At 31.5% G+C, this 24,326-nt stretch overlaps 2 protein-coding genes, 2 non-coding genes and 1 pseudogene across 6 annotated transcripts; 1 reads left to right on the forward strand and 4 right to left on the reverse strand.

Moving 5' to 3' along the window:
* Nucleotides 1-2,210: 2,210 nt before the first annotated feature.
* On the forward strand, nt 2,211-19,839 carry LOC125831075 (E3 ubiquitin-protein ligase RGLG4-like). Of its 3 annotated transcripts, none has more exons than XM_049510269.1 (12): nt 2,211-2,383; nt 2,435-2,609; nt 4,209-4,293; nt 4,602-4,742; nt 4,892-5,005; nt 5,137-5,234; nt 5,374-5,453; nt 5,798-5,903; nt 5,989-6,116; nt 6,682-6,808; nt 7,357-7,413; nt 19,691-19,839. In XM_049510269.1, the coding sequence occupies exons 1-12, from the start codon at nt 2,226-2,228 to the stop codon at nt 19,772-19,774; spliced, it is 1,353 nt and encodes a 450-aa protein (XP_049366226.1). In that variant the 5' UTR covers nt 2,211-2,225; the 3' UTR covers nt 19,775-19,839. The 3 variants fall into 3 exon arrangements, with proteins under 3 accessions (XP_049366226.1, XP_049366225.1, XP_049366224.1); XM_049510268.1 differs by lacking the exon at nt 7,357-7,413 and adding an exon at nt 19,391-19,447 and having other exon boundaries at nt 19,691-19,808; XM_049510267.1 differs by lacking the exon at nt 19,691-19,839 and adding an exon at nt 7,662-7,945.
* Nucleotides 8,457-8,528, reverse strand: TRNAK-UUU (transfer RNA lysine (anticodon UUU)). Its single transcript has one exon. It is a non-coding gene; the product is annotated as a tRNA-Lys (tRNA).
* On the reverse strand, nt 13,686-16,848 carry LOC125831077 (protein FLOWERING LOCUS T-like; annotated as a pseudogene).
* A 310-nt stretch (nt 19,840-20,149) lies between the features above and the next one.
* On the reverse strand, nt 20,150-20,221 carry TRNAK-UUU (transfer RNA lysine (anticodon UUU)). Its single transcript has one exon. It is a non-coding gene; the product is annotated as a tRNA-Lys (tRNA).
* Nucleotides 20,222-21,175: 954 nt separating this feature from the next.
* On the reverse strand, nt 21,176-23,003 carry LOC125831074 (organic cation/carnitine transporter 3-like). Its single transcript, XM_049510266.1, is given in 3 exon segments — nt 21,176-21,836; nt 22,211-22,681; nt 22,683-23,003. Coding segments are annotated over 3 exon segments (1,446 nt in total). The 3' UTR covers nt 21,176-21,182.
* Between the last annotated feature and the right edge of the window lie 1,323 nt (nt 23,004-24,326).

Raw genomic sequence — 24,326 nt, forward strand, 5'->3', positions numbered from 1 at the left:
TGTCACATTTAAACAAGAAAGGAAAACCTTGATTTCCAAAGAGCCTTTGAGCTAGTTTTCAGAAAAGAGTAAATATTTTCATAATTAATCAAGAGGGGAAACTTTGATTTCCAAGATAGCCTTTGAGCTAAGTTTTGAGCAATTATCTCAAATCACAGAAAGAAGTATGTTTTAAACATAAAGAGCTAGTATCGTATTTTGGGAGTAGTATTGAGCACCGATATGGGGACGAGCTTGAGTTTCGATAACTCACGTCTCCATAAACCATGTAGCCATCATGGGTAGAAAAGGATCATACTTTTTAGATGAATCTTTTTCGCATAGACTAGTGGATCCACTTAGTAATTTAGGTCATATACCCTTGGCAAGGTATAGGATGCGTTGGTAGCATGATGGAGATCGTTGTATCATCACAATAGCTCTTATGTGATGGTTGTCGGTTAGAGAAACTCCCAGCAGTACTTTATATTTTTATATACATCAGTTTATTTGTATTTTTACATACATCTCAGAGTTATTTGTATCTTTGCATACACACAGAATTGATATCATGTTTTAAACAACTTTTATTTATATTGAAATGAGTTCAGTTATGTTGAGTTGAGTTGAGCCAGGTAAGTTCTTCATTTCCTTTCAGATTCTTTTCAAGCCTATGTTGTGTTTAACATTTCAACTCGCATACTCGTACAATCAATGTACTGATGTCAGTTGACCTGCATCGTATTATGATGCAGACGCAGGTAACTAGGATCAGTATCCAGCGCATCGTTGATCCAGTGAGCAGTTCAGAGTCTGTTGGTGAGCCTCTTTGCATTCCGAAGGATCCCTTTTGTTTACTTTCAGTATTAGATAGTTCATTAGGATGTCGTGGGACTGTCCCGACATCCATCCCAGTTGTTTTAGAGGTTTCATAGATAGTCAATCAGATGTTAGTTCATTCGTCATCATTTTGTTATTGACTTATGTTCAGATTTAAGTTGCCATTTTGGCTAAGTTAAATGTTTATTTTCAAAACATTATGAGTTCAGTTTGAGACAATTAAGTTGTTTAGCATTTGAATTCCTTTCTTATTGCATATAGTCTTCCACTGAGTAAGTAAGCCAGGCCAAGGGTTCGCTTGGGGCCAGCAATGGTTCTCGAGTGCCGGCCACGTCCAGGGTGTAGGCTCGAGGCGTGACAAAAATCTTAAGTTTTAAATTCATCCACTTCATAATTATTAAGGGTAACATGGTAAACTCACTATGTCAATTATTATTTTCTTAATAAGTGTGCAAATTCAAAAGTGGACAAGTAATTAGGGACAGAGGGAGTAAAAAAATGTTATTTCTTGATTTGTCAAATGAACAAGTAATTAGGGACAACTAAAAAGGAAAAATGAACAAGTAATTAGGGACAGATGGAGTATAATTCAAAAGTGGACAAGTAAAAACAGACATCAAATTAGGAAAAATTGGACAAGTATATAGAGACAAAATAAGTAAAATGGAAATAAAAAATAAATATAAGAATAATACTTAATATGGATTTATATTAATCGTCACCATATAAATGAAACACCAAAATAAGTAATCGCGTAAGAAAGGTAGTACAACTATCTAATTATTCAATTTCTCAATTATTACAACAATCTCCACGTCAAATACAATAACAAAAATATATCTAGTGAAATCTTATAAGCAGAGTTTGAAGAGGGTAGAGTGTATGCATGTCTTATCACTACCTCATGGAGGTAAAGACGTTGTTTCTGTACAAGAATTTCTAATATATATAAATAAAAAATAGTAACGAAAACGTAACAACTAACAAGAGAGGCAATATAAAGCCTAAAAGAAAGAATACAAACGACAAAAAAAAAAATGCAGTAGTCAAAACCTAGTAAATAGATAATGATAGATATAAAAAAATTTAGAACTACAAGAATACGACTATTCCAATGACAATTTTTATTTTAGTGACCTTATAGTCGAGCGGGTCCTGATATTTATTTTGGACGATTTACCTCCATATATAACACGAGTATTTATCACACTTAAAACAGTGTGTAGTTTCGTGGAAACTGTTAGTGGGAATCACTTTCCCTTTCAACAATACTAAAAGCATTTATTAATGGCGTACGGTACCTTTTAGCTCCACCAATCCAATCCAATGCCTTCCACTTTGTACTAAGAATCAAATTCCTTCCTTATCTCCTTCAACGGTCCCCAAATTCACTCAAATGAACAAAAATGGGTAACATTTTCAGATCTACATTTCATAAAAAGAGTAGTCGAAGTAGTAGTGATTGCAGTTCTTCTCGAGGAACGAGGAGTCGGGAGATTTCTTCTTTTCAATCTTCAATTAATGAGAATTTTAGTTCAATTCCGGTGAAGAATTGGTCTTCCGGTTCGGGTTCTGTGAATTCGAAGAAGGATTCGAGTAATTGCAGTGAAAAGGATTCGGGTTCTGTGAATTCGAAGAAGGATTCGAGTAATTGCAGTGAAAAGGAACCGGGTTCTGTGAATTCGAAGAAGTATTCGAGTAATTGCAGTAAAAAGGAAACGGAAAAGATGATGAAGGATAAGAAGAACAAGTATTACTATATTCCGGATAATTTCAAATCAGTTGATCAGGTTTTTGCTCGAACTCTTTCATTTATGCCATGCGAATCGAGTCGTGAAAGTAGATACTAATGTTTTGTACATCGAAATGAGCTTTGTATTTGACTAGTATTGAGTTTGAAAACATAAATAATATTTTGGGCGTATCTTAAAACGTCTTTTATCTCTAGAATTAGAGCATGTTATTTAGGTAAAATGAACATTTTTAAGTTTACAAAAGGGATAATGTTATAGTGATTGGAAATTTCAGAGACACACTTAAACTAAATTAAGGTGCTATTACCCGAATCCATTTTTTTGTCCAAACATCTCCCACGCGTCTCAACTACGTGGAGACATGAAGTGTGTCACGTAAGTCAAAAGGTGTACAAAATTACAAAAAAAAAAGAGTTCGAGAAGTCAATAGGATCTTAGTTTAGTTAAGATGTGTGTATGGAATTTTAGTCATACTTTAAGTACTTGTGCCTTATCTCTTTACAAAAATATATTTTTTAAATAGCTGTAGTATTTAGGCTAGTTTTTGTGCAGCTCGACTAATTTTATGGGTACTTGCTATTTTCCATCGGTACATAGTATATTTGTCTTCAGATTTACCTAATAGTTCTCCTCCAGTAATGTATTACTCCGTCTGTTTCAGTTTATTTGTATTACTTTCCTTTTTAATCCGTTTAAAAATAATGTCTCTTCCTTTTTTTGATGACTAATCAAATTCAACTTTTCACATGACATGTTTAAGAGCACAAGATTATTCCCTCCGTTTCAATTTGTTTCTTTTTAAGTCCGTTTAAAAAAAGAAAGTCTCTTTTTCCTTTTTTGGGAACTCTATAACTTCAATTTTCCACGCGATATGTTTAAGACCACAAGATTAATAGACATTTTGGTACAACCTACGTGTCCTTAGTTAAAGACCACAACATTCAAAAGTTTCTCTTAAACTTCGTGCTGAATCAAAACCAGACAAACAAATTGAAACAAATAGAGTATTTTTTTTTTATCAAACTAAAAATATGGAATAAAAGAGGGAGCAATAAGTTGGCAATTTCTTTTTAAACTCATATTTGATAGTTTTTAAGACTCTATCTCTATTAATACAAGTTAAAAAGCTTGATGGAAAAAATGCTTATGTACCATGCACATGATTATATCTTTATAAACCTATAGTGTATGGAGTTTTGTATGCAGTGTATTGCTAGATGTAAACTACGATAGTTGAAACGATTAGTCAAGGGTAAAACTTGTGGTCAAGGATGAAATTAAACATCCGTTCTGGTTCTAATTATTTAGACAGGTAGAAAGAGCAAGAGTAGAGGTATTAGGAGATCTCACATAGAATTTATGTGTACTTCCTTTTTCGGGAGGCTGCAATCTAAAGATCGTTTTACAAAATGCTGTAGTAGAATGAAAATTGAGCTCATGGCAACACTAGGCTTCTGTATATTCAGTGTCAAATTCAGAAAATGTCAAAAGGACTAAATCCGGGGAAGGACAACAACGTTTCATCTAGTTATCTATTATACTGCACCAGTTTACTGTTAGGTATAAGTGCCCGTTTATTAATATATTGTTGCTTGCTGTAAATCTAATATTTCTGAATCACCACTTCACTTTCAGGTCACTTTAGCTCTGAGAGAATCAGGGTTGGAGTCATCAAATTTGATTATTGGGATTGATTTCACGAAAAGTAACGAATGGACAGGTTAGTTGAGTAGTTGAATTTCTTTGTCAGTTGAGTATAAATCCTCAGGTGGCAGTAGCATATGGTAGTTCTGAATGTACTGTGACCATTAAAATTTAGCTTTTCCTGATGTTTGTGGCAATAGCAAACAGCTTGTGCCAAGTCGAATACCTGAGAACAAATAGAATGAAAATTGATTTATCCAACTTTCATCTTAGTTTTGCTAGTTCACTTGTTCCACTGTACTGTTTTCAACATTTTTTGTGTGTGATTAGATGTTCTTTGGATTGTTTACTCTGAAGGTAAAATTATCTGTTTTCTTTCTGAAGGTAAAGTTTCGTTCAACAACAAGAGCTTGCATGCTATAGGCAACTCAGTCAATCCATATGAGAAAGCCATATCTATCATTGGAAAGACATTGTCTCCATTTGATGAAGACAATTTAATTCCTTGTTTTGGGTTCGGTGATGGTACGTTACGTTCCATTCCTAAAATTTCTGTGTGTAGACTATACTTACTCTGCTGTTTCGGCATTCACTATCATGTTTGTCTTTTTGATCTTCTGTTGGCTTTTTGTTTTGCCGTCAAACTCCTTTTTTTTTTCATTTTTGGGTTGTAGCGACGACGCATGATCAAGACGTGTTTAGCTTTCATAGTGATCACTCTCCTTGCCATGGCTTTGAAGAAGTCCTAGCTTGCTACAAGAAAATAGTACCAAATCTGCAATTATCTGGTATCCTTCTGTTCTAATTTGCAAAGTTATGCAAATCACTTCCTTCATTTCACCTTTTCCTTTAAACGTAGCAACCTATTGTCTAAACCACGTCAATGTGATTGTCCTGATTATGTCCTTTTATGTTCAAGGGCCAACATCTTACGGGCCAGTAGTAGATGCTGCAGTAGATATAGTAGAGAGAACTGGTGGACAATACCATGTTTTGGTTATCATTGCTGATGGCCAGGTTCTTAAATGCTTCTATCTCTACCCCCTCCCTTAATCAAACAAACTCACCTGCATGCACGCGCACATACGTGGAACCTTGTTAACGATAGTCATACACTTCTCGCTGTAAAGTGTTGACACTTCCTCTTGTCCTATAGGTTACCAGGAGTGTCAATACCAGTGATTCGGAACTCAGCCAACAAGAAGAAGACACGATTAAATCTATCGTTACTGCAAGGTATAATGGCATAGATGTATTTTCTTGTTGCTGTAATTCATTTTCAAACCACTCGATGTAGATAAGTCAGGTTACCTTGGGCTGTCGAAACCTTCAGCTATATGAAATATAAGGTTACCGTGGAACAATGTGTTGTGAAGCAGTAACAATAAACCAATGACGTGCTGGAAAATACTTGTTATTGCATGTTCTGGAGCAACGTAATATATTTGATCTTGGCAAAGAGACATCTTCTAAGAACATTGTTTTGTGGACACTGTCCGAAAATGTTTTAATGATAACTCACTTTCTAAAAGAATTATTTACAAAAAATAAATTCTCAAACATCTAGCTTTTGTTCCCAGCATGTATCCTCTCTCTATTGTTCTTGTTGGAGTTGGTGACGGACCTTGGGAAGACGTGCAAAAATTTGATGACCGTATACCTGCTCGCGAGTTTGATAATTTTCAGGTATAATTCTAGTATCTTTTAAGTTACATATAGAATCGTCAATAGAAGTAGACATTAGTTGTTACAATCCTTTTTTCGTGTGCAGTTTGTGAATTTTACTGCTATCATGAAAAAGAATACAAGTGATTCGGAAAAAGAAGCTGCATTTGCTCTTGCTGCACTCATGGAGATCCCTATCCAATATAAAGCTGCTAGAGAACTTGGTCTGCTTGGGTATGGAACACATTACTAGCTTTACTATTAGTATCTCACATCAGTTTATACATGTTATTCAACAAAATGCCTTATATTATGAAGTAGACTTTTTTCGTCTTCTTAGTTTAAGTCCTAAAAATGTGATTCTTAAACCATTAAACACGGGAAATCGTGGTATGCCAGTTAGTTGGTGACCTGAACTTTCACCTTATTCCTGATGGTTCGGTACCTCTCTCTCCCCCTCACTATGTATAATAAAAAATAAAATTAACAATCACAGAACACTAAAAAGTAAAAAAGAAAAAACACAGAGTACTTACTAAGTGATAGTAGTAAGTACTGTTTCCGTTACTTGTGGGGTCTGGGGAGGATAGGATATATGCAAACCTTACCCCTACCTTGTGAAGGTAGAGAGATTGTTTCCATTAGACCCTCGACTCACGTAAAGCAAATATAAATGTCCTGGTGGATGTGTGAGAAAACAAACTTGGCTGCAATATCACTAATGCTCTTGAAGTTAATCCTTACACTCTATAACTGTCTTCATTGTACTTGTTACTCATTTTGTAATTTTCTTGTATAGAAAAAGGACAGGTAAGGCGAAGAAGGTAGTTCCAAGGCCACTACCAATTCCTTACAGTCGCCGTATGGCAATCCCGACTCGACATCAAAGCAGTTTTTCAGGATCGCCGCAAAATGAACAGAATCAAGTAAGACCTTGTATATTTCTTGGTTTTGAAATTATATGTGAATTTTCGATTCATGTTTCCACTTAATAATAAGAACGTTGAGATTTTTATACTGCCTTTGGTGCTTCTCATGTTGAACATGTCATTTCTCTTTTTGTGAGGTAATTGAGTGATGGAGACCTTAGACACGGATTAGGGTAGTAGGTAGTTAAGTATTGTCTCGCTTATCTGGTAGTTTCTTGTTATTAGAGTTCTGTTACTATTTATTGTTTCTTCTTGTCTTATTTTATATTTATTGTTCCTTTCAAGACTAATTTGTCATGCTTTCTTTAATATTTTGTCATGGCTTCTTCACTTCCGTTATTTTATTTTTGTCGAACTGCTTTGAAATGCTTCTCTTTGAGTCGAGTGTCTATCGGAAACAACCTCTCTACCTTTCAAGGTAGGGGTAAGGTCCGCATATAGACTTCCCTTTCCAAACCTCACTTATGAGATTACACTAGTACGTTATTGCTAATTGAGTGTTTGGACAATTGATCACTTTTTTTTTTTCTTTGTTCACAATGAAGGCTTGCCCAGTTTGTCTAACTGGTACTAAGGATATGGCTTTTGGTTGTGGACACATGGTGAGTTCCTTTCCTCTACTATTCAATTTATAGGATGATTTTCATTTCTCTCCTCCATCAATTTCTCGTATATGTCACTCAACTAACAATTATTATCTCATAAAGTAACATTTCGTTTTGATTCCATATTTCTTCGACAAACAAAGTAACTTTCTGAGATAATAATTTTTAGTCAAGTGACCATATGAGAATTCAACTCGCTACTTGTATGGTTTTAATGAATTTGATATGATCAATTGAGAATGCAGACCTGCAGAGAATGTGGTCCAAAAGTATCAGATTGTCCCATTTGCCGTCGACGAATAACTAGTCGTATCCGGTTATACACTTAAAATTGCAACCTCAATGAACGGTGTATGTAAATACATGTATATATTTCTCGAATTTAACTTTGTTTGTATATGTCGATAATGTAAAGAATTTTTACAATATCACGTCACTCGTACTATTGTTGCAGGCAACTTACCTTAATTTCAAAATCATAAATTCTACGTTTGTTGGAATATTATCTATAGATGTCTATTTGGTGGTATGATAGTGTATAACTTTTTGTTCATTGTTAGTATATATTAGTTAAAACTCTACTATCTTTTTTTTTTTTTTTGGAACCCCAGGATAACCCATAGCCACTACAACCTCTGCCCCTCGGGTGAGCACTTTGTGCACACTGGGTAAACTCTCCACTGTGTAATAGTTTGCAAATCACATAGGAAATGTAAACTGCACTAGACAAGATCTATGCGACAAGCTCGACTCAGAAGGCATTGAGGGGGAATCGATCTCGGGTCATCCGTGTGGATAACCACCCTCCAATCTTATAGGCTAAAATTTTGTTAACTTTTTTGTTTTTCATAATCCAAGAAAGTTATATTCACCATAGTAAAAAGATAAGTTGACGAGTTTTCGTCAGAGAGAAATTCTACTAAGTTATTTAAAAATCGAAAAACTGAATTAACGATGACAAAATTGATATATGTTTTATATTTGCTCTGATGGTTTTATTAATTTAAGAAATTAACATTAAAAGGTAAAAATAAAACTGCCGCCGTCTGTGGGGATCGAACCCACGACCACGTGGTTAAAAGCCACGCGCTCTACCACTGAGCTAAGACGGCTTTGCCGATTACAATAACTCTTAATTATAATTATAGAATAATATCATTAACAAGTTTATATAAGATAATTACATAAATCAAGTTGTATTGAGATCTAAATATTTTCCATATTTGCAGTTTGATTGCATATTCCATTTAATTGTACAAATTTAATTTGCCTTATTTTTTTTTGAATAAAAATTATATTTTCTTGATTGTGTTTAACTTAAGCATGGAGTTATGAACGAAAGCAAGATTGACATTGATATGCAGGGTATACTTAAAACTTATGATCGATCTTAAATATATTTCATTAATGATAAAATAAAAATTTCTGAGTCAGGTGTACGCAGACTTAACATCTACCTTTGTGGGACAGAAAAACTGAATCTGATAGACCCTCGATTCAAAATTTTATTGAAAAATGTCAACAATTAACAAGAACAAACTCAATATAATTCCATAAGTGGAGTCTGGGGTGAATGAGATGTACATAGACCTTTGTGAGATAGAAAGACTTAATTTGATAGACCATCAACTCAAAATACATACTTTTTACAACATTGATTAGCAAACAAATACACTTTCCTTGTACTCCTCTTCATCCATAGTATCACTCAATGTCCTTCCTTTAGTTTCTGGCAAACACAACACAAACAATCCACAAATTGCTATACAAATCCCAAAAACTCCATAAGAAAACCATCTATTTTTCCTCCCAAAAGCTACTAACATTGGACTAATTGCACCACCAAGAACCAATGCTTGTCTCACCATTGACACTGCTGAATTTCTAACACATGTCGGAAACAATTCCACAGTGTAAATTAACAAAACATTAAAACAAGTACATGCACTAAAAAATGAAAAAAGTTCAAACCCCATTTGTAACACTTTAAAATCATCATTTTGTACTAGTACACAACCTATAAAAGCTGCAAAGGATAAGCATTTATTTATATTTATAATCTTGTAGTTTTAAACTAGAGATTATATGTAGAATGTGCCAAAATATTCTTTAATTTATTGGTCTTAAACATGAAAAATAGAATTAAAAAATTACCAAACAAAAGAGACATCATACTTTTTGAAATGAACTAAAAAAAAAAAAAAAAAAAACGAATGAAAGATTACATTGTATTAATATATTGTTCTAAAAGAACACGTATTTGCTGTATCCATGGGAACAAGTTACATATTATATCTTTGTAATTAATCCATTCCTAGTTAAATGACAAAATTACATGAAATTAGATGATTGTGAAAAGATTAATAAAAAAATTATTTGAATAGAAACAATCTAATTAAGAAAAAAAAAAGGGGCCTTTAAACATTTTCATGTGTTGAAAAGACTTAAAAGACGAAATAGACCAATTAACAAGAATTGTGACGGGGTCTTTTTTTTACAAGCGTTTATTTTTAATATAGAATTTTTCAGTACGATTTTAAATTTAATTCGACTCTAATATGAATATTAAACACTGAGTAAAAAAAACATTTTTTAAAAAGAAATAAAACATTAAAGATTGTGGTGGCCTTCTATAGTAAGCGTTTTACTCTCAACAAGTAAAATGTAGGATTTTTTAACATAAATTTAAATTTTATTAAACCCTAATATAAATATCGATCATCAAATAAGAAGGATTTAAAATAAATAAGGGAAAGGAATAATTAGAAATGTTTGGTACGAGTCATGTGAATGTATAGTAAATATTAGTTTGTATTTGTTGTGCTATATATTTGAAAAATATTCTAAACTTATATTTAAATTCCATTGATTTTAAATCCTAAATATTTATTGCTGGAGGAATTTTATATGATTATATGTCATGGTGCCAAATGATTTAAAGAATCATTGGCTATTGATTGACGCACAATTGGCGTCGTACGTAACATTTTAGCGATGAGTTCAGAATTTAAAATTTGATGATTTTTTTAATAATGTATTCAAAATTAATATGTTTTATATTTTATTTTTATTTTAGTTTGTTTAATAAAATAATCTTCTATTTCTAATTTGACAGCTATTTAACCTAATATTTCATATGACGTTTAAGATTATAATGAAATTAAATGACATTTTATTACATTATACATATTAATAGTTATAAACCATAATATTTAAAAGTATTCTTTTTTTTTTATTAAAGTCCATGCTCAATTAAAATTGTGTGTTTGGCCAGATTTTCTCAATCTACTTAGTTATGAAGAGTTGCGGTTTATATTTAGGTAATTAATCTGAAAAATATATTTATTAATATAAAAACATTATTTTGTATTAGGCTAATATTTCGAAAGTATTTTCGGAAAACTTTTTTACTTGTTTTACCTTCTGTAAAAATAATTAAATTAATATTACATACATTATTTTTTCTGTCTACTAAACGATCCAAGAAAAAGATAAAATAGGTAGGATGCTAGCAATTAATTTTTCGTAACATGTTGAATCCGCCCCTATTTTTCTCATTAACCATAGTTTTGATGAAAAATAAAACTAACAAATAAATAGATTATAATTAATTAAGCTAGTGGATACACTAGGATTGAGTTGGCATATTTGGCGTTTTTATTTGGGATAAAAATAAGTCAATTTAGACCGCAAGTGCACACCAATTATATTCCACACGTTTGTATTATATTAATTATTTTACTGTCTTAATTTAAGTGATGTTGTTTGATTTGATATGAACTATTTACGATTTATAGTGTTTAAGTGTTTGTATCTTGTCGTTGTTGTTACAATTTTTTTGTCTATATATATTTTAGTTATTTTTATCATCTTAATTTAAGTGATGTTATTTGATTTGATACGAATCGTTTATGATTTATTGTGTTTATGTGATCATAAAAATGAAATTATTAGGCTTGTAAATATGTATCTTGTAATTTGATATTCTTTTCAACCAATTTTTTCATGTTTGGTTGGATTAAATGTTTTGGAAAATGTTTTCCGAATCAACTCATTTTCCTCAAATTTAAGAAAATGACTTCCCTTCAAAAATTAAAGAAAACATTTTCCAAAACTTTCTTCCAACTTTAAATTACAATTTTTTTATTGAAAAAATCAATTTATTTTGTCCCTACCCTCAAATCAGCCCCCCCTCCAAAATAAATAAATAAATTTAAAGCTTGTTTTTTTAAAAAATTAACGTTACCCCAACCTCACCCTTACCCCCCAACCCCCTACCACCAACACACCCCCCAAAAAAAAAATTAAAAATTGTTTTTAAAAGGAATTTCCAATTTTTTTATTTTTTTACCTCTCCCCACAGTCAGCCCCTCCACCCCCACCCCCCTCCAAAAAAAAATTAAATTTGTTATTTTAAAAAAATTCTACTTCAATTTTTTATTTTTTCACCCTTCCCCTCGACCTCCCCTCCACCCCTTCCAAAAAAAAAATTTAAGTTTGTTTAAAAATATGTACTACTTCAAATTTTTATTTTTTCACCCCAACCCGCAACCCCCCCCCCCCCCTCCCACACAAAAAAAAAGATTTAAGTTTGTTTTTAAAAATATTTTCAGCTTCAAAATTTATTTTTTTCACCCCTACCCCGACCCACCCCCCGGCCAGCCCTCCCACCCCCTAAAAAAAATTTCAGTTTGTTTTTAGAAAATATTTTCAACTTCAAAATTTTAGTATTTTCACCCCTATCCACGACCCCACCCCCCAAAAAAATATTGTTTTTAAAAAATATTTTCAATTTCAAAATTTATTTCCCCCCCCCCCCCCCCCCCCCCCAAAAAAAAATAATTTAAATTTGTTTTTAAAAAATATTTTCAACTTCAAATTTTTATTTTTCACCCCTACCCACACACCCCCCCGGCTAGTCCCTCTACCAGCCCCCCACCCCCACCCCCCCCAAAAAAAATTAAGTTTATTTTTAAAAAGTATTTTCAATTTCAAAAATTATTTTCTACTCTCTAGTAAAAATAAAAGATATTTTCTCAAAAAACATTTTTCATTCATAAATCAAACACTAAAAAATCTTTTCTGGAAAATATTTTCTACTCACCAACCAAACATGAGAAAATAAATCAAAAATCTACGTGTTTTCCAGGAAAACATTTTCCTTCATACCAAACACACCCGTGATCTATAGAGAAAGTAGAATATACGTGAATCCTATAGGAAACAAATTCAATAACTAGACCAACGCAAATTAAACCTAACCAACAAATAGATACATATTTTACTAACTCGTAATTGGAATTACAAAGGAATTTAAAAATCATAAGCGAAGTTGAAGAACGCAGATAGAAAAAAGAGATGAGAACTAGAACTTAGAGAAAAGGAATAAGGAAATACAGATACTTCATAACAATTTGCATAATCGTTCTTTCTAACTCCTACTTTTTTTTTTAACAAATGGTAATTAGATTTGAATCCCAAATAAAAATTCTTTAACATTTTACTCAGCCCAATAGTTAAAACTGAATCCGTCTCATTCAGCATTTTTAACTCATAAGTCCTCATATAGTTAGTTTGATTCACAACATCTTACACCTACCAAAGCTCTTTCCGAAAAACTCTCAACGCGACTCAAGTAACACTATCAAAACAAAACTCAATATTCTTTTGTTTTTTGGATTTGCCTCTTTTTGAGATACATAACCTCTAAAGTCTCATAAAAACTCCTAAAAACATTAATTTAAGCCTTTAAATTGACAAAGGAGAAAATTAAATAGATGCCTAATATACAACGCAAAAAATTGAATTATAATAATTCTATAATAAGAAACCCAAACTTTATCAAATAGATATAATAAATATATCTACACTTTTACATGTAGACTCGTATACATACAAATTAAAATTCAGTAACAAAATATAAAACACACACACACACACACATATATATATATACACACACACACACACATATATATATATATATATATATATATATATATATATATATATATTATATTACGGTTGATTTTTTCAGATGATCACTCAACTATAATAGTTACTATCTCATAATTTCAATTTTCTTCAACAAAAGAAAGATGACTTTCTGAGTTAATAAACAATTAGTTGAATGACTATCACACAAAATCAACTCATATATACTATCTATATATAGTAATAATAATATTAGAAAAGGAAAATTCGGTACATAAAATATCTGACATTGACACAGAGTTCGAGAACGGACTGCACCGCAAGGCGGGGGTGATTTATAGGCGACGACCACCGGTACCACCTTCCCTATTGCAATTGAAGTAAATAGCAGCAACAGGCAAACCTAGATTGTGAAACCTTGCAAAGTCTCTTGTGTTGAAATTTTGACGAGAATCGATTATGTCCGGCGCATTGATGGCTTCGCGGTCTAATTGCTGGAACAACACGAAATATAACGATGGATTCCCATCGAGGGTCGTGGGCTCTCGTAGTGTACAACTTCATTGCCTGTATATAACGAGAGTTTGAATTTAGTAGCAAATACATTTACTACGTGTAATTTCTTTATTTCAATCATGAAATATAAAGTTTGGACTAATTTAGAAACATTAGAGGGTAATTTATTTTATATGCATACTATTTTGTTTGATTTTATGTTTCTAGTCTCTCTTTTTTAGTAGTCATAATTGGGCCTATAGTACTAACAATGTATTGGAGTACTACCACTAAGGTGAAAAGACAGAGATATATTTCGATGAAATGCTATGGATTAATCTAGGATAATGATAGACTCGCTTATGTTAATAAGAGAGAAGCAGTGATTCAAATCCACAGTGTGAGTAATAGTGAATTTTGGTGGTGATGGGGTGGGGCGGGTTTGGGAGTTGGGATGGTTTTTGATGATGATACAAGTTGTATTTTATTATTATTACTATTATATATAAGAGGTTATGGAAGCAGTTGTTCGTCGACATACTTGCTTCCCTAGCCAAGGGTAATATTGTAGATTTTTAATACTTTTCTAATGTTAACGCTTAAATAATTTTGTACTTCGCAATTTTGTAATTTTACTTTTTAAATTTGAAACGTAAAAGCCCTTCTGCATTTTGATTCTCAACCGCAAAATTTGCCTAATTTCCATGCATGTGGGCCATTCTTTTCTCCACTTTCCCTCTATATATTAATGCATACATATTATATAGGTCCCACTTCATATTTTGAATAGCAACTTTATTTCCTTCTCTTTATTTCTACCTCATAACTTCTTTCATTTTATTTTTTATGGAAAAATCATTTCTTAAAATATTAATTACTTTATTTGTTTATCAAATATTGAAAAATTATGTCTTTCTTTAAGTTTGTTATATATCTGAAAATTATATAAATATAAACAATACTATAAATCACAATAATTAACAACTTAAATATTGACTCTCGAAATTCAATTGGTACCAATTTATAAATCACGAAATTGACAATTTAAAATATAAAAAATCACTTGATTCTAAAAAAATCTATTAGTGCTACATAAATTGGGACAGGAGAATTAACATATATGATATGAAAATTACGCTAAAAAGATTCTATAAAGTAAAATATTTAATAATTTAGTATATTTAAAAGAAATAAAAAAAAATGGTTAATTTTTGAAATTCTATATATGCCACGTAAATTGAAACAAAGAGAGTAATATATATTATTTTAAAAATTATATAAAAAGTACTAACAACTTAAAATCTTTTTAAAATCATATAAAAATTTGGGAAACTTTTCAAGTTCAATGATACTCCCTCCGTCCCATGTTAATTGACTATTATTCTAAAAATAATTGTCTCATATTAGTTGATCACCTTACTAAATCAATAAAACATTATTTAAAATTTTCCTATATTATCCTTGTCATTAATTCCTTTTGAAAGTGTCACATTTGTTTGTAAAATTCTCATACAGTTTTTTAAGGGTTAAATTAGTAAAGTTATTTTCTTACTTATAATTTCTTCAATACCGTGCAAAATGAAAAGTAATCAATTAATATGGAGTGAATGGAGTACCACATAAATTTTTTTTAAAAATAACATATATTGAATTCCGTGCTAACACTGAGTCATGTATCTAGTATATTACTAAGCGTCTTACATTGAAAATGTAGTGACATGGATACAACGTAGCGTGAATATAATATATATTTAAATTTCTTGCTCTGTCACTACCTAATTGTGAGCCATTAGGTAATAATGTAAGAACACTTACCAAAGGTTGCCCCTGTGGTTGCTGGAATATCTGTGACCAGCCTATCAAAAAAAATAATGTATTAAACATTATTATATATATAAAAAAGGGTTTGGAGGGGTGGGGTGGGGATTGATAAAATATTTTTTGTTAAATACAAATTATGTGTCATCGATCCTAATTTTTTTTTTGTTTGCATCCAATATTTGGTACTTATTTGAAATTTGATTAATTTGTGCATCAAAAAGTATCATTTTTATAAATAACACATTCCTTAGTTCTTATATAAGCTCACACACATTTTGTCTTCTCTATCGACGATTGATTTGAGAGAAATAAGAAGTGTTTGATAGTTGTTTCATTAACGTCGTCCTATGGAGGAAGAACTATATATAAGGAACAAAATGAATATTTATAAGCTAAACGACTTACCAGTGCAAATATTCCCTCAGGTTTGGATTGCTAGGGTTTGGAGCATCAGGATCCACCATAATCTTTTAAAAAGAGAAGAACGTTTTAAATATCTTGAAATCCAAAATTAGGAAAATAAAAAACGAAATAACCTAGACACCATTAAATATAAACATTGTTTGATTAGACCTAGAGTACTTTAAAAATATAGTATATCTTCAAGCTTGCAATATTAAACATACATGTTATAACATTTTTTATTATTATAAATAGTATGTTATGAGTTCTCAAATTCAAATAAAAACTATAAAAACAAGTACTTAGCTTGTGAATTAAAATTAGAACTTGCATAAATTCACATAATTAGAAGCCTTTGCACATATTGCGCTTTTGATCCTCTATTCATAATTAATTGACAAAAGGTCAACAATTATGTGAATTGCTTAAACTATTCTAATCAGCTAGAGATATTAAAATGTATTAAATAGGAAAAAAATAATAAAATATATATATATATATAAAAAATTAGAATTATGAGTTTACCAGAGTGTAAAAATTGCGAAGATCATCTCCACCAATGTCAACCCTAGGTTGATTGACAACTTGTGAAGGCCTCAAGGCACATCCATTGTAGACCACCCTATTGTTGTAAACCACACCAAAGTCTACACACCTTGTGAATGGATCAACAACATCTCCAACAACTCCAGAAACTATTAGAGGATCTCTTGGCATAGTTTTTTCTCAATTATAATAAATTCAATTTTTGTTTATTACATGAGATGGATGATATTTTATGAGTAGAGAAGCTAGCTAGCTCTTGTTATTTATACTCATCATGAGTAGAGAGCTTTCATATGCTCTTGAGGACACATTTGGTCATAAAAAAATAATATTTATTTGTTTTTGGAATAATTTTTTACTTTATTTGAGAATCAGTGGTTGATTGGTCGTGAAAATTTCAAATTTCACTTGTAAGTTGGATTCCGAATTTATAACATGTTTCCCAACTCTATATTTATAATTCCAAATAAAATGTCTTTCTCTCCTTCAGAAAAAGTATAATCAAACAAAACTTCATCTTCAACTCAAACAATAATAACAACAATATGTATAGGGCCCGTTTGGCTATGCGATATGGTATCATGATATGGAATCATGAGATGAAATTGAAGTTTTGTTTGGACATGCGATATGGAATTTTTGTGTTGTATATTTTCTCATAAACATAAAAATCTCATGAGTTGTAAAACTATTAAAATAGCCCCAATTGTTTATTCAATCTTATCAAATTAACAAAAATTTATAAAATCGCATAATAAATTATTACAAAGCTATTTGTTCTCCACTTAAGTAATTGTTTCATCTAACTTTAATTTAATAAAAAAAAATGAACATAAATTGTAGTGTACTAGTCTTTAATATAATCCTCCCACATAGTACGGACAATATCCTCACGTTGAACTTGCATTTCTCGATCACGTGACAGAGAAGACGAACCAACATTATTACTTTGAGCCATTTGTTGGTCAATATCATCCGCAACTATATTTTCATGCTCATAAACCATAAATATTTCCATCACTTTAACAATCGGTTGGTGTGAGTTAAAGTGACTAGCTATATGTTGGTGAGAATAATAAATTTTATGTCGGTGAGAATAATAAATTTTAAAAAGTAATGATGTGATTATAAATTTTATTTACATATGAAATAAATGGTTAGTAGATATAAATGTGGGGTTGTTTTAACAAAATATAAACTCGTGGATCAATTTTTGTATTAAAATATCTCAAATCATGATATAATTTCATATCATGGTTTTTGGAGAATATGGAATCACATCTCATGATATGGAATCATGAGATGGAATCAGCGTAAATTGCATGTCCAAACACTAATTCCATCTCACGATACCATATCGTGATATGGTATTGCGTGGCCAAACGCCTACTTAGTGTAATTCTACTACTGAGATTTGGAGAGGGTAAGATATACGCAGAACTTACCCCTATCTTTGCGAGATAGAGATATTGTTTCCGATAGACCCTCAGTGATCAAAGAAATGGCAACCATATAAAGTGAAAAATTTAGATTTGAAAATCTTCAAACAAAATGAAAAATATTTCATTTCTATGGCCAAAGGTTTCTTTACCATCATAGGAATCTATTTCTTTTTGAAGTTTCTCTTTAAGGGGAAACCATATTTCCTAATTGTTGAGCTGTAAAGAGGAGAATCAAGTAAAGATTTTGACGGATCAAGTGAGCCCAATATTTTTGACATAAATTAAATTGTACATAGATATTTTCCTAATCCATATTATTATATATTATTAATCCATATTATTATCATTATTTTTCTTCATTTGCTGTATTAATCGTTCAAAGTTTTTAAATAGGAGGATCACTATAATCATAACGTCTATCGAACCGTTATAATGAACCACATGGAGACATGAGACATGACAAGAAAGGGTAAAGGACCAAACATTTTCTTGGATTATTCATAGCTACTTAAGTGGTCTCTCTAAAAAGTAAAAAAGTAAAAACACAGAGTACTTACTAAGTGACAGTAGTAAGTACTGTTTCCGCTACTTGTGGGGTCTGGGGAGGATATGATATATGCAAACCTTATCCCTACATTGTGAAGGTAGAGAGACTGTTTCCATTAGACCCTCAACTCAAGTAAAGCAAATACAAATGTCCTGGTGGATATTGTGTGAGAAATGAAACTTTGCTGCAATATCACTAAAGCTCTTGAAATTAATCCTTACACTCTATAACTGTCTTCATTGTATACTTGTTACTCATTTTGTAATTTTCTTGTATAGAAAAAGGACAGGTAAGGCGAAATTTTGATTCATGTTTCCACTTAATAATAAGAACGTTGAGATTTTTATACTGCCTTTGGTGCTTCTCATGTTGAACATGCCATTTCTCTTTTTGTGAGGTAATTGAGTGATAGAACGGATTAGGGTAGAAGAGTACTAGGTGGTTAAGTATTAGTTTCTTGTTATTCGAGTTCTGTTACTATTTATTGTTTCTTCTTGTCTTATTTTGTTGTATTTACTATTACTTTTAAGAATGTTGTGTCATGCTTTGTTTAGTATTTTGCCCTGGCTTCTTCACTTCCGTTATTTTCTTTTTTCTAACTGCTTTGAAATGCTTCTCCTTGAGCCGAGGGTCTAGTAGAAACAACCTCTCTACCTTCCAAGGTAGGGATACGATCTGCGTATACACTTTCCTCCTCAAACCCCACTCGTGGAAATACGCTAGATGTGTTGTCGCTAATTGAGTGTTTGGACAATTTATCTTATTTTTCTTTTTGTTCACAATGAAGGCTTGCTCAGTTTGTCTAACTGGTACTAAGGATATGGCTTTTGGTTGTGGACATATGGTGAGTTCCTTTTCTCTACTATTCAATTTATAGGATGATTTTCATTTCTCTCCTCCATTGATTTCTCGTATATGTCACTCAATTAACAGTTATTATCTCATAAATTCACGTTTCGTCTTGATTTCATTCTTCTTCAACAAACAAAGTAACTTTTTGAGATAATAACTATTAGTCAAGTCACCATATGAGAATTCAACTCGCTATTTATATGGTGTTAATGAATTTGTAATCAATTGAATGCAGACCTGCAGAGAATGTGGTCCAAGAGTGTCAGATTGTCCCATTTGTCGTAGACAAATAACTAGTCGTATCCGGTTATACACTTAAAATAGCAACTTAAATGATCCGTGTATGTAAATATGCGTGTATATTTCTCGAGTTTAACTTTGTTTATGTCAATAATTTAAAGAATTTTTACATTATCACGTTATTTTTACTTATTGTAGTAGATAACTTACCTTAATTTTAAAATAATAAATATCTATTTTGTTCATTGTTAATATATATTAGTTATTACAACTCTATTATCTTGTATGCTAAAATATGTAGAACATTTTTTTTTTCATAATCCAAGAAAATTATATTCACCATAGTGAAAAGATAAGTTGACAAAGGATGAAAATTTTCGTCCTAATTGTCAACAAAAAAAGAGAAATTCTACTAAGTTATTTAAAAATCGACATATGTTCGTAAAAATCAAATCGCCGTCTGTGGGGATCGAACCCACGACCACGTGGTTAAAAGCCACGCGCTCTACCACTGAGCTAAGACGGCCTCATTGATTATTATAATTCTTAACTAATATTATAATATATTGTTATTAACGAGTTTTAGATAAGATAATTACATAAATCAAGTTGTATTAGAGATCTAAATATTTTCCATATTTTCAGTTTGATTGCATATTCCATTTAATTGTACACAATTAATTTGCGTTATTTTATGAATAAAAAATTTATTTTCTTGATTGTGTTTAACTGAAGCATGGAGTTTATGAACGAAACCAAGATTGACATTTGATATACACATAAAGTATACTTAAAACTTATGATCGATTGTAGTAAAACAATAATCCACCTTCCAAAACCAGCAAAGCTCCTCTATAAACAAAGCAACAATCTTGTCATTTTCTAATCACATGCTATAAGTTTTTATTATTGAAAATCAACAACAAAAAATAAATCTAGTGTGATTTCATAAGTGGAGTCTGGGGTTGAATGGGGTGTATGAAGACTTAACCTCTATCTTTGCGAGATAGAGAGACTGAATCTGATAGACTTTCGACGCAAAATTTTATTAAAAATTTGTCAAACAACAAGAACAAACTCAATGTTATTCTATAAGTGGAGTATGGGGTTGAGCGACGGAACGAGGTGTACGTAGACTTAACATCTACCTTTTTGTGGGATAGAGAGACTGAATCTGATAGACCTTCAACTCAAAATTTATTTAAAAATTGTCAACAACAAGAACAAACTCAGTGTGATTCCATAAGTGGAGTCTGGGGTTTGTCAGGTGTATGCAGACTTAACCTCTACCTTTGTGGGGTAGAAAGACTGAATCTAACAGATCCTTGATCCAAAATTATTAACAAGAACAAACTCAATATGATTCCATAAGTGGAGTCTGGGGTGAATGAGATGTACACAAACCTTTGTGGGATAGAAAGACTGAATCTGATAGACCCTCAACTCAAAATTTTATTGAAAAAAATGCCATACTTTTACAACATTGATTAGCAAACAAATACACTTTCCTTGTACTCCTCTTCATCCATAGTATCACTCAATGTCCTTCCTTTAGTTTCTGGCAAACACAACACAAACAATCCACAAATTGCTATACAAATCCCAAAAACTCCATAAGAAAACCATCTATTTTTCCTCCCAAAAGCTACTAACATTGGACTAATTGCACCACCAAGAACCAATGCTTGTCTCACCATTGACACTGCTGAATTTCTAACACATGTCGGAAACAATTCCACAGTGTAAATTAACAAAACATTAAAACAAGTACATGCACTAAAAAATGAAAAAAGTTCAAACCCCATTTGTAACACTTTAAAATCATCATTTTGTACTAGTACACAACCTATACTACATATTCCACTTAACATAGCAAATACTAATAGTGATTTTTTCCTAGTTAATTTTCCAATTAGGAAAAATGTTACTATTGATGCTGGCAATTCTGATAGTGCATTAAGTGTAACACTTAGGTATAGATTAAAAGGTAAATTTCCAACACCTAATGGCATCCCATAATATACCATTCCTATACCAAAACCAACCAACATAACCGATATAAGTCGTCTGAAAGCCCATTTTTTTTCGATCAACATCTTGATAGCTGAGTAGAGATTGATTGTTGATGACTCGTTCGAGTTCTGTATTAGAAAATAAGATAAGTTACTTGCTACAACACGTAAAAGGTTCATACAATGACGATATATTTAACTTGCTCAAATATATAGTTTAAGCACAAAAAAAGAAAATAGAGAGGGGTTTGAAATCTTACCAATTATTTATCCAAACACACTTCAACTATTAGTTGTTCTCTTTTTCTATACCAGAACGACAATGATATTTCAAGTAGGAAAATGGAACAACTGATAGTTCATGATGTGTGTTTCAACAAACATTTGGTAATAGTTAATTAAGATAGAATATTGGACGTAAAAAGCGACATTCTTTTTTAAAAGGACTTAAAAAGGAACGTAAAACAAACAAACTGAAACAGATCGAGGGAGTAATAACTTACATTATCATGTTCTTGATCTTCAAATTCGAAAAAGGAGCCAAAGAAGCTCAATGTCAAGCTACTCCTTGTTGTAATACTTTTCAAAGTTGACACAAATTCCTCTTTGTTCCCTCTTACATAAAGCCATCTTGGTGATTCACAAACCAAAAAATGTACCAAAATTGAGTACAAAATTGTTGGAAGACATGTCCACAAATACAACACTCTCCATGAAGACTCTTTATTCAAAAAAGCAATAATTGGCAATGATAGAAAACCAATAGTAAAACAAACAAAACCAATTATACCAACTTGTCCACGCCATTGATTTCCTACTAACTCTGTTGACAAAACAAGTGCACAAGTCCCAATAGTAGCCCTTCCAAATCCACTCAAAAATCTCAAAAATGAGTAAATCCAAATATTTGTTGAAATTGATGTTATGGTTCCCGCAACTGACATGACAAGACATGAAAAAACCAACATGTTTTTTTCGTCCAAGTTTTGTGTCAGCCAAAGTGGATAATACTAAACCTCCAATAAGACAACCTATGAAAAATGAAGACGCTGGTAATCCACTGAGAACTGAACTCACACCTTGCTTCTGTAACGACCATTCATTAACGGCATGTGTGTCGGTAAAGACACTAATAAATGTTTGTTGTGCATCAAAAACCCACGATAGAGATACGAGGACGGATTGTAACAATTGTGCCCATCCAAATTCACCAATGCACCTTTCTATCGTTTCATCGAGTGTTTTCGATGTATTTTTTCGATTTAATAATAATGATTCATATGATTGATCACTCATATTTTTTTTTTGAATTTGTGTATACAAATTAAAAGTGTGTATGGATTTTGAGCACCTTGAGAACTTAGTTTATATATGAAGAAAAAAAACACTAGTTGCATTTTAGTTTTTATTTAATTGAGGTCCCACAAATTAGGCAAGACAATATATACCAGTACAACTATGATTTGCTGGTATTCAACAAGAGAAAATGCATAATTACCGCATTAAATTTAGGCTCTTTTTTGAAGAAGATACCTTAAATTTACAGAGGTTTTATTATCCCACGAAATCATTTAAATCCACAATAAATATGTTATTTTGACCCATTTTCATGGCAATTGTGATTTCACGCTACAAAAGCGCGTGAAAGGGTAATTGCAGCCCCAAATCAATGGAAAACTTACACATGGTATTGTTAAACCAAAGTGAAAAGAGTTCCACATTTCTTCTTCCCCAAACCACCATTAATGACTGTTGAGAGCTTTTCTCAACAACAAAAATTGGTTTTTTACCACGCGAAGCAAATTTCTTTACTGTATACTCTATCATCAAGTTTTAGCAATCCATCTTAAGGTCTTTTATAAGAAAAATCTACTTAACAACGATATAATACTTGATCAATTTAGCACCTAATTTACCTTTCAACAAAGAAATTTGAACCCATTTCCGTTCATATAGTTTCCCAAGATCAAAAGTATCAAAGAATCTACTCGTACAAATTCAAAAAAATGTGAAATTCACTTATAGAACTCAAAGCTAGTCTTAATTTCGGAATACCCACAAAGCTAAAAAGGATTAAACTAATTTTTGGGGAAAAAATTGAAATCAAACACTAAATAAACAGCCAAAACACTAAAAAAATAACACACAAAACTTACATAAATATATATTTACAAAGAAATTCAGAAAAAAAATTCTTTTGAAGTGAAGTAAATCGAAAGAATTGGGAAAAGGAATTGGAAAAGATGAACATGAATTTTTCTAAAAAAGTTTAAGGGTTAAAATGTGAGTGGGTCAGGATTTTACCCGACCCACTATTAAACAAGTAAGAAAAATAAAAAAATATTATTTTATTTGGGGGTGAAACACACTCACGGATTATGAGATTGCAAATATTGTAAAAATAGTGTATTTAAAATTGTTGAAAATGGTTGGATGGGGTAATAGGACCCGCAAATTTTAGGTGTTTACTTCAAAAAAAGTACAAGTTTGATGGGTAATTTTGTATTTTCTCTTTCATAAATTATTAATTTGTATTCTTGAAGGATCATATCATATTGATATCATGTGTGAATGACAAGGATCTGATTGGACTTGATCCTTCAAACAGTAAAGGATAAA

The sequence above is a fragment of the Solanum verrucosum genome, unplaced genomic scaffold (genome assembly GCF_900185275.1).
Source record: "Solanum verrucosum unplaced genomic scaffold, falcon-dt-bn FXZP01000049.1, whole genome shotgun sequence".
Taxonomy (NCBI): domain Eukaryota; kingdom Viridiplantae; phylum Streptophyta; class Magnoliopsida; order Solanales; family Solanaceae; genus Solanum; species Solanum verrucosum.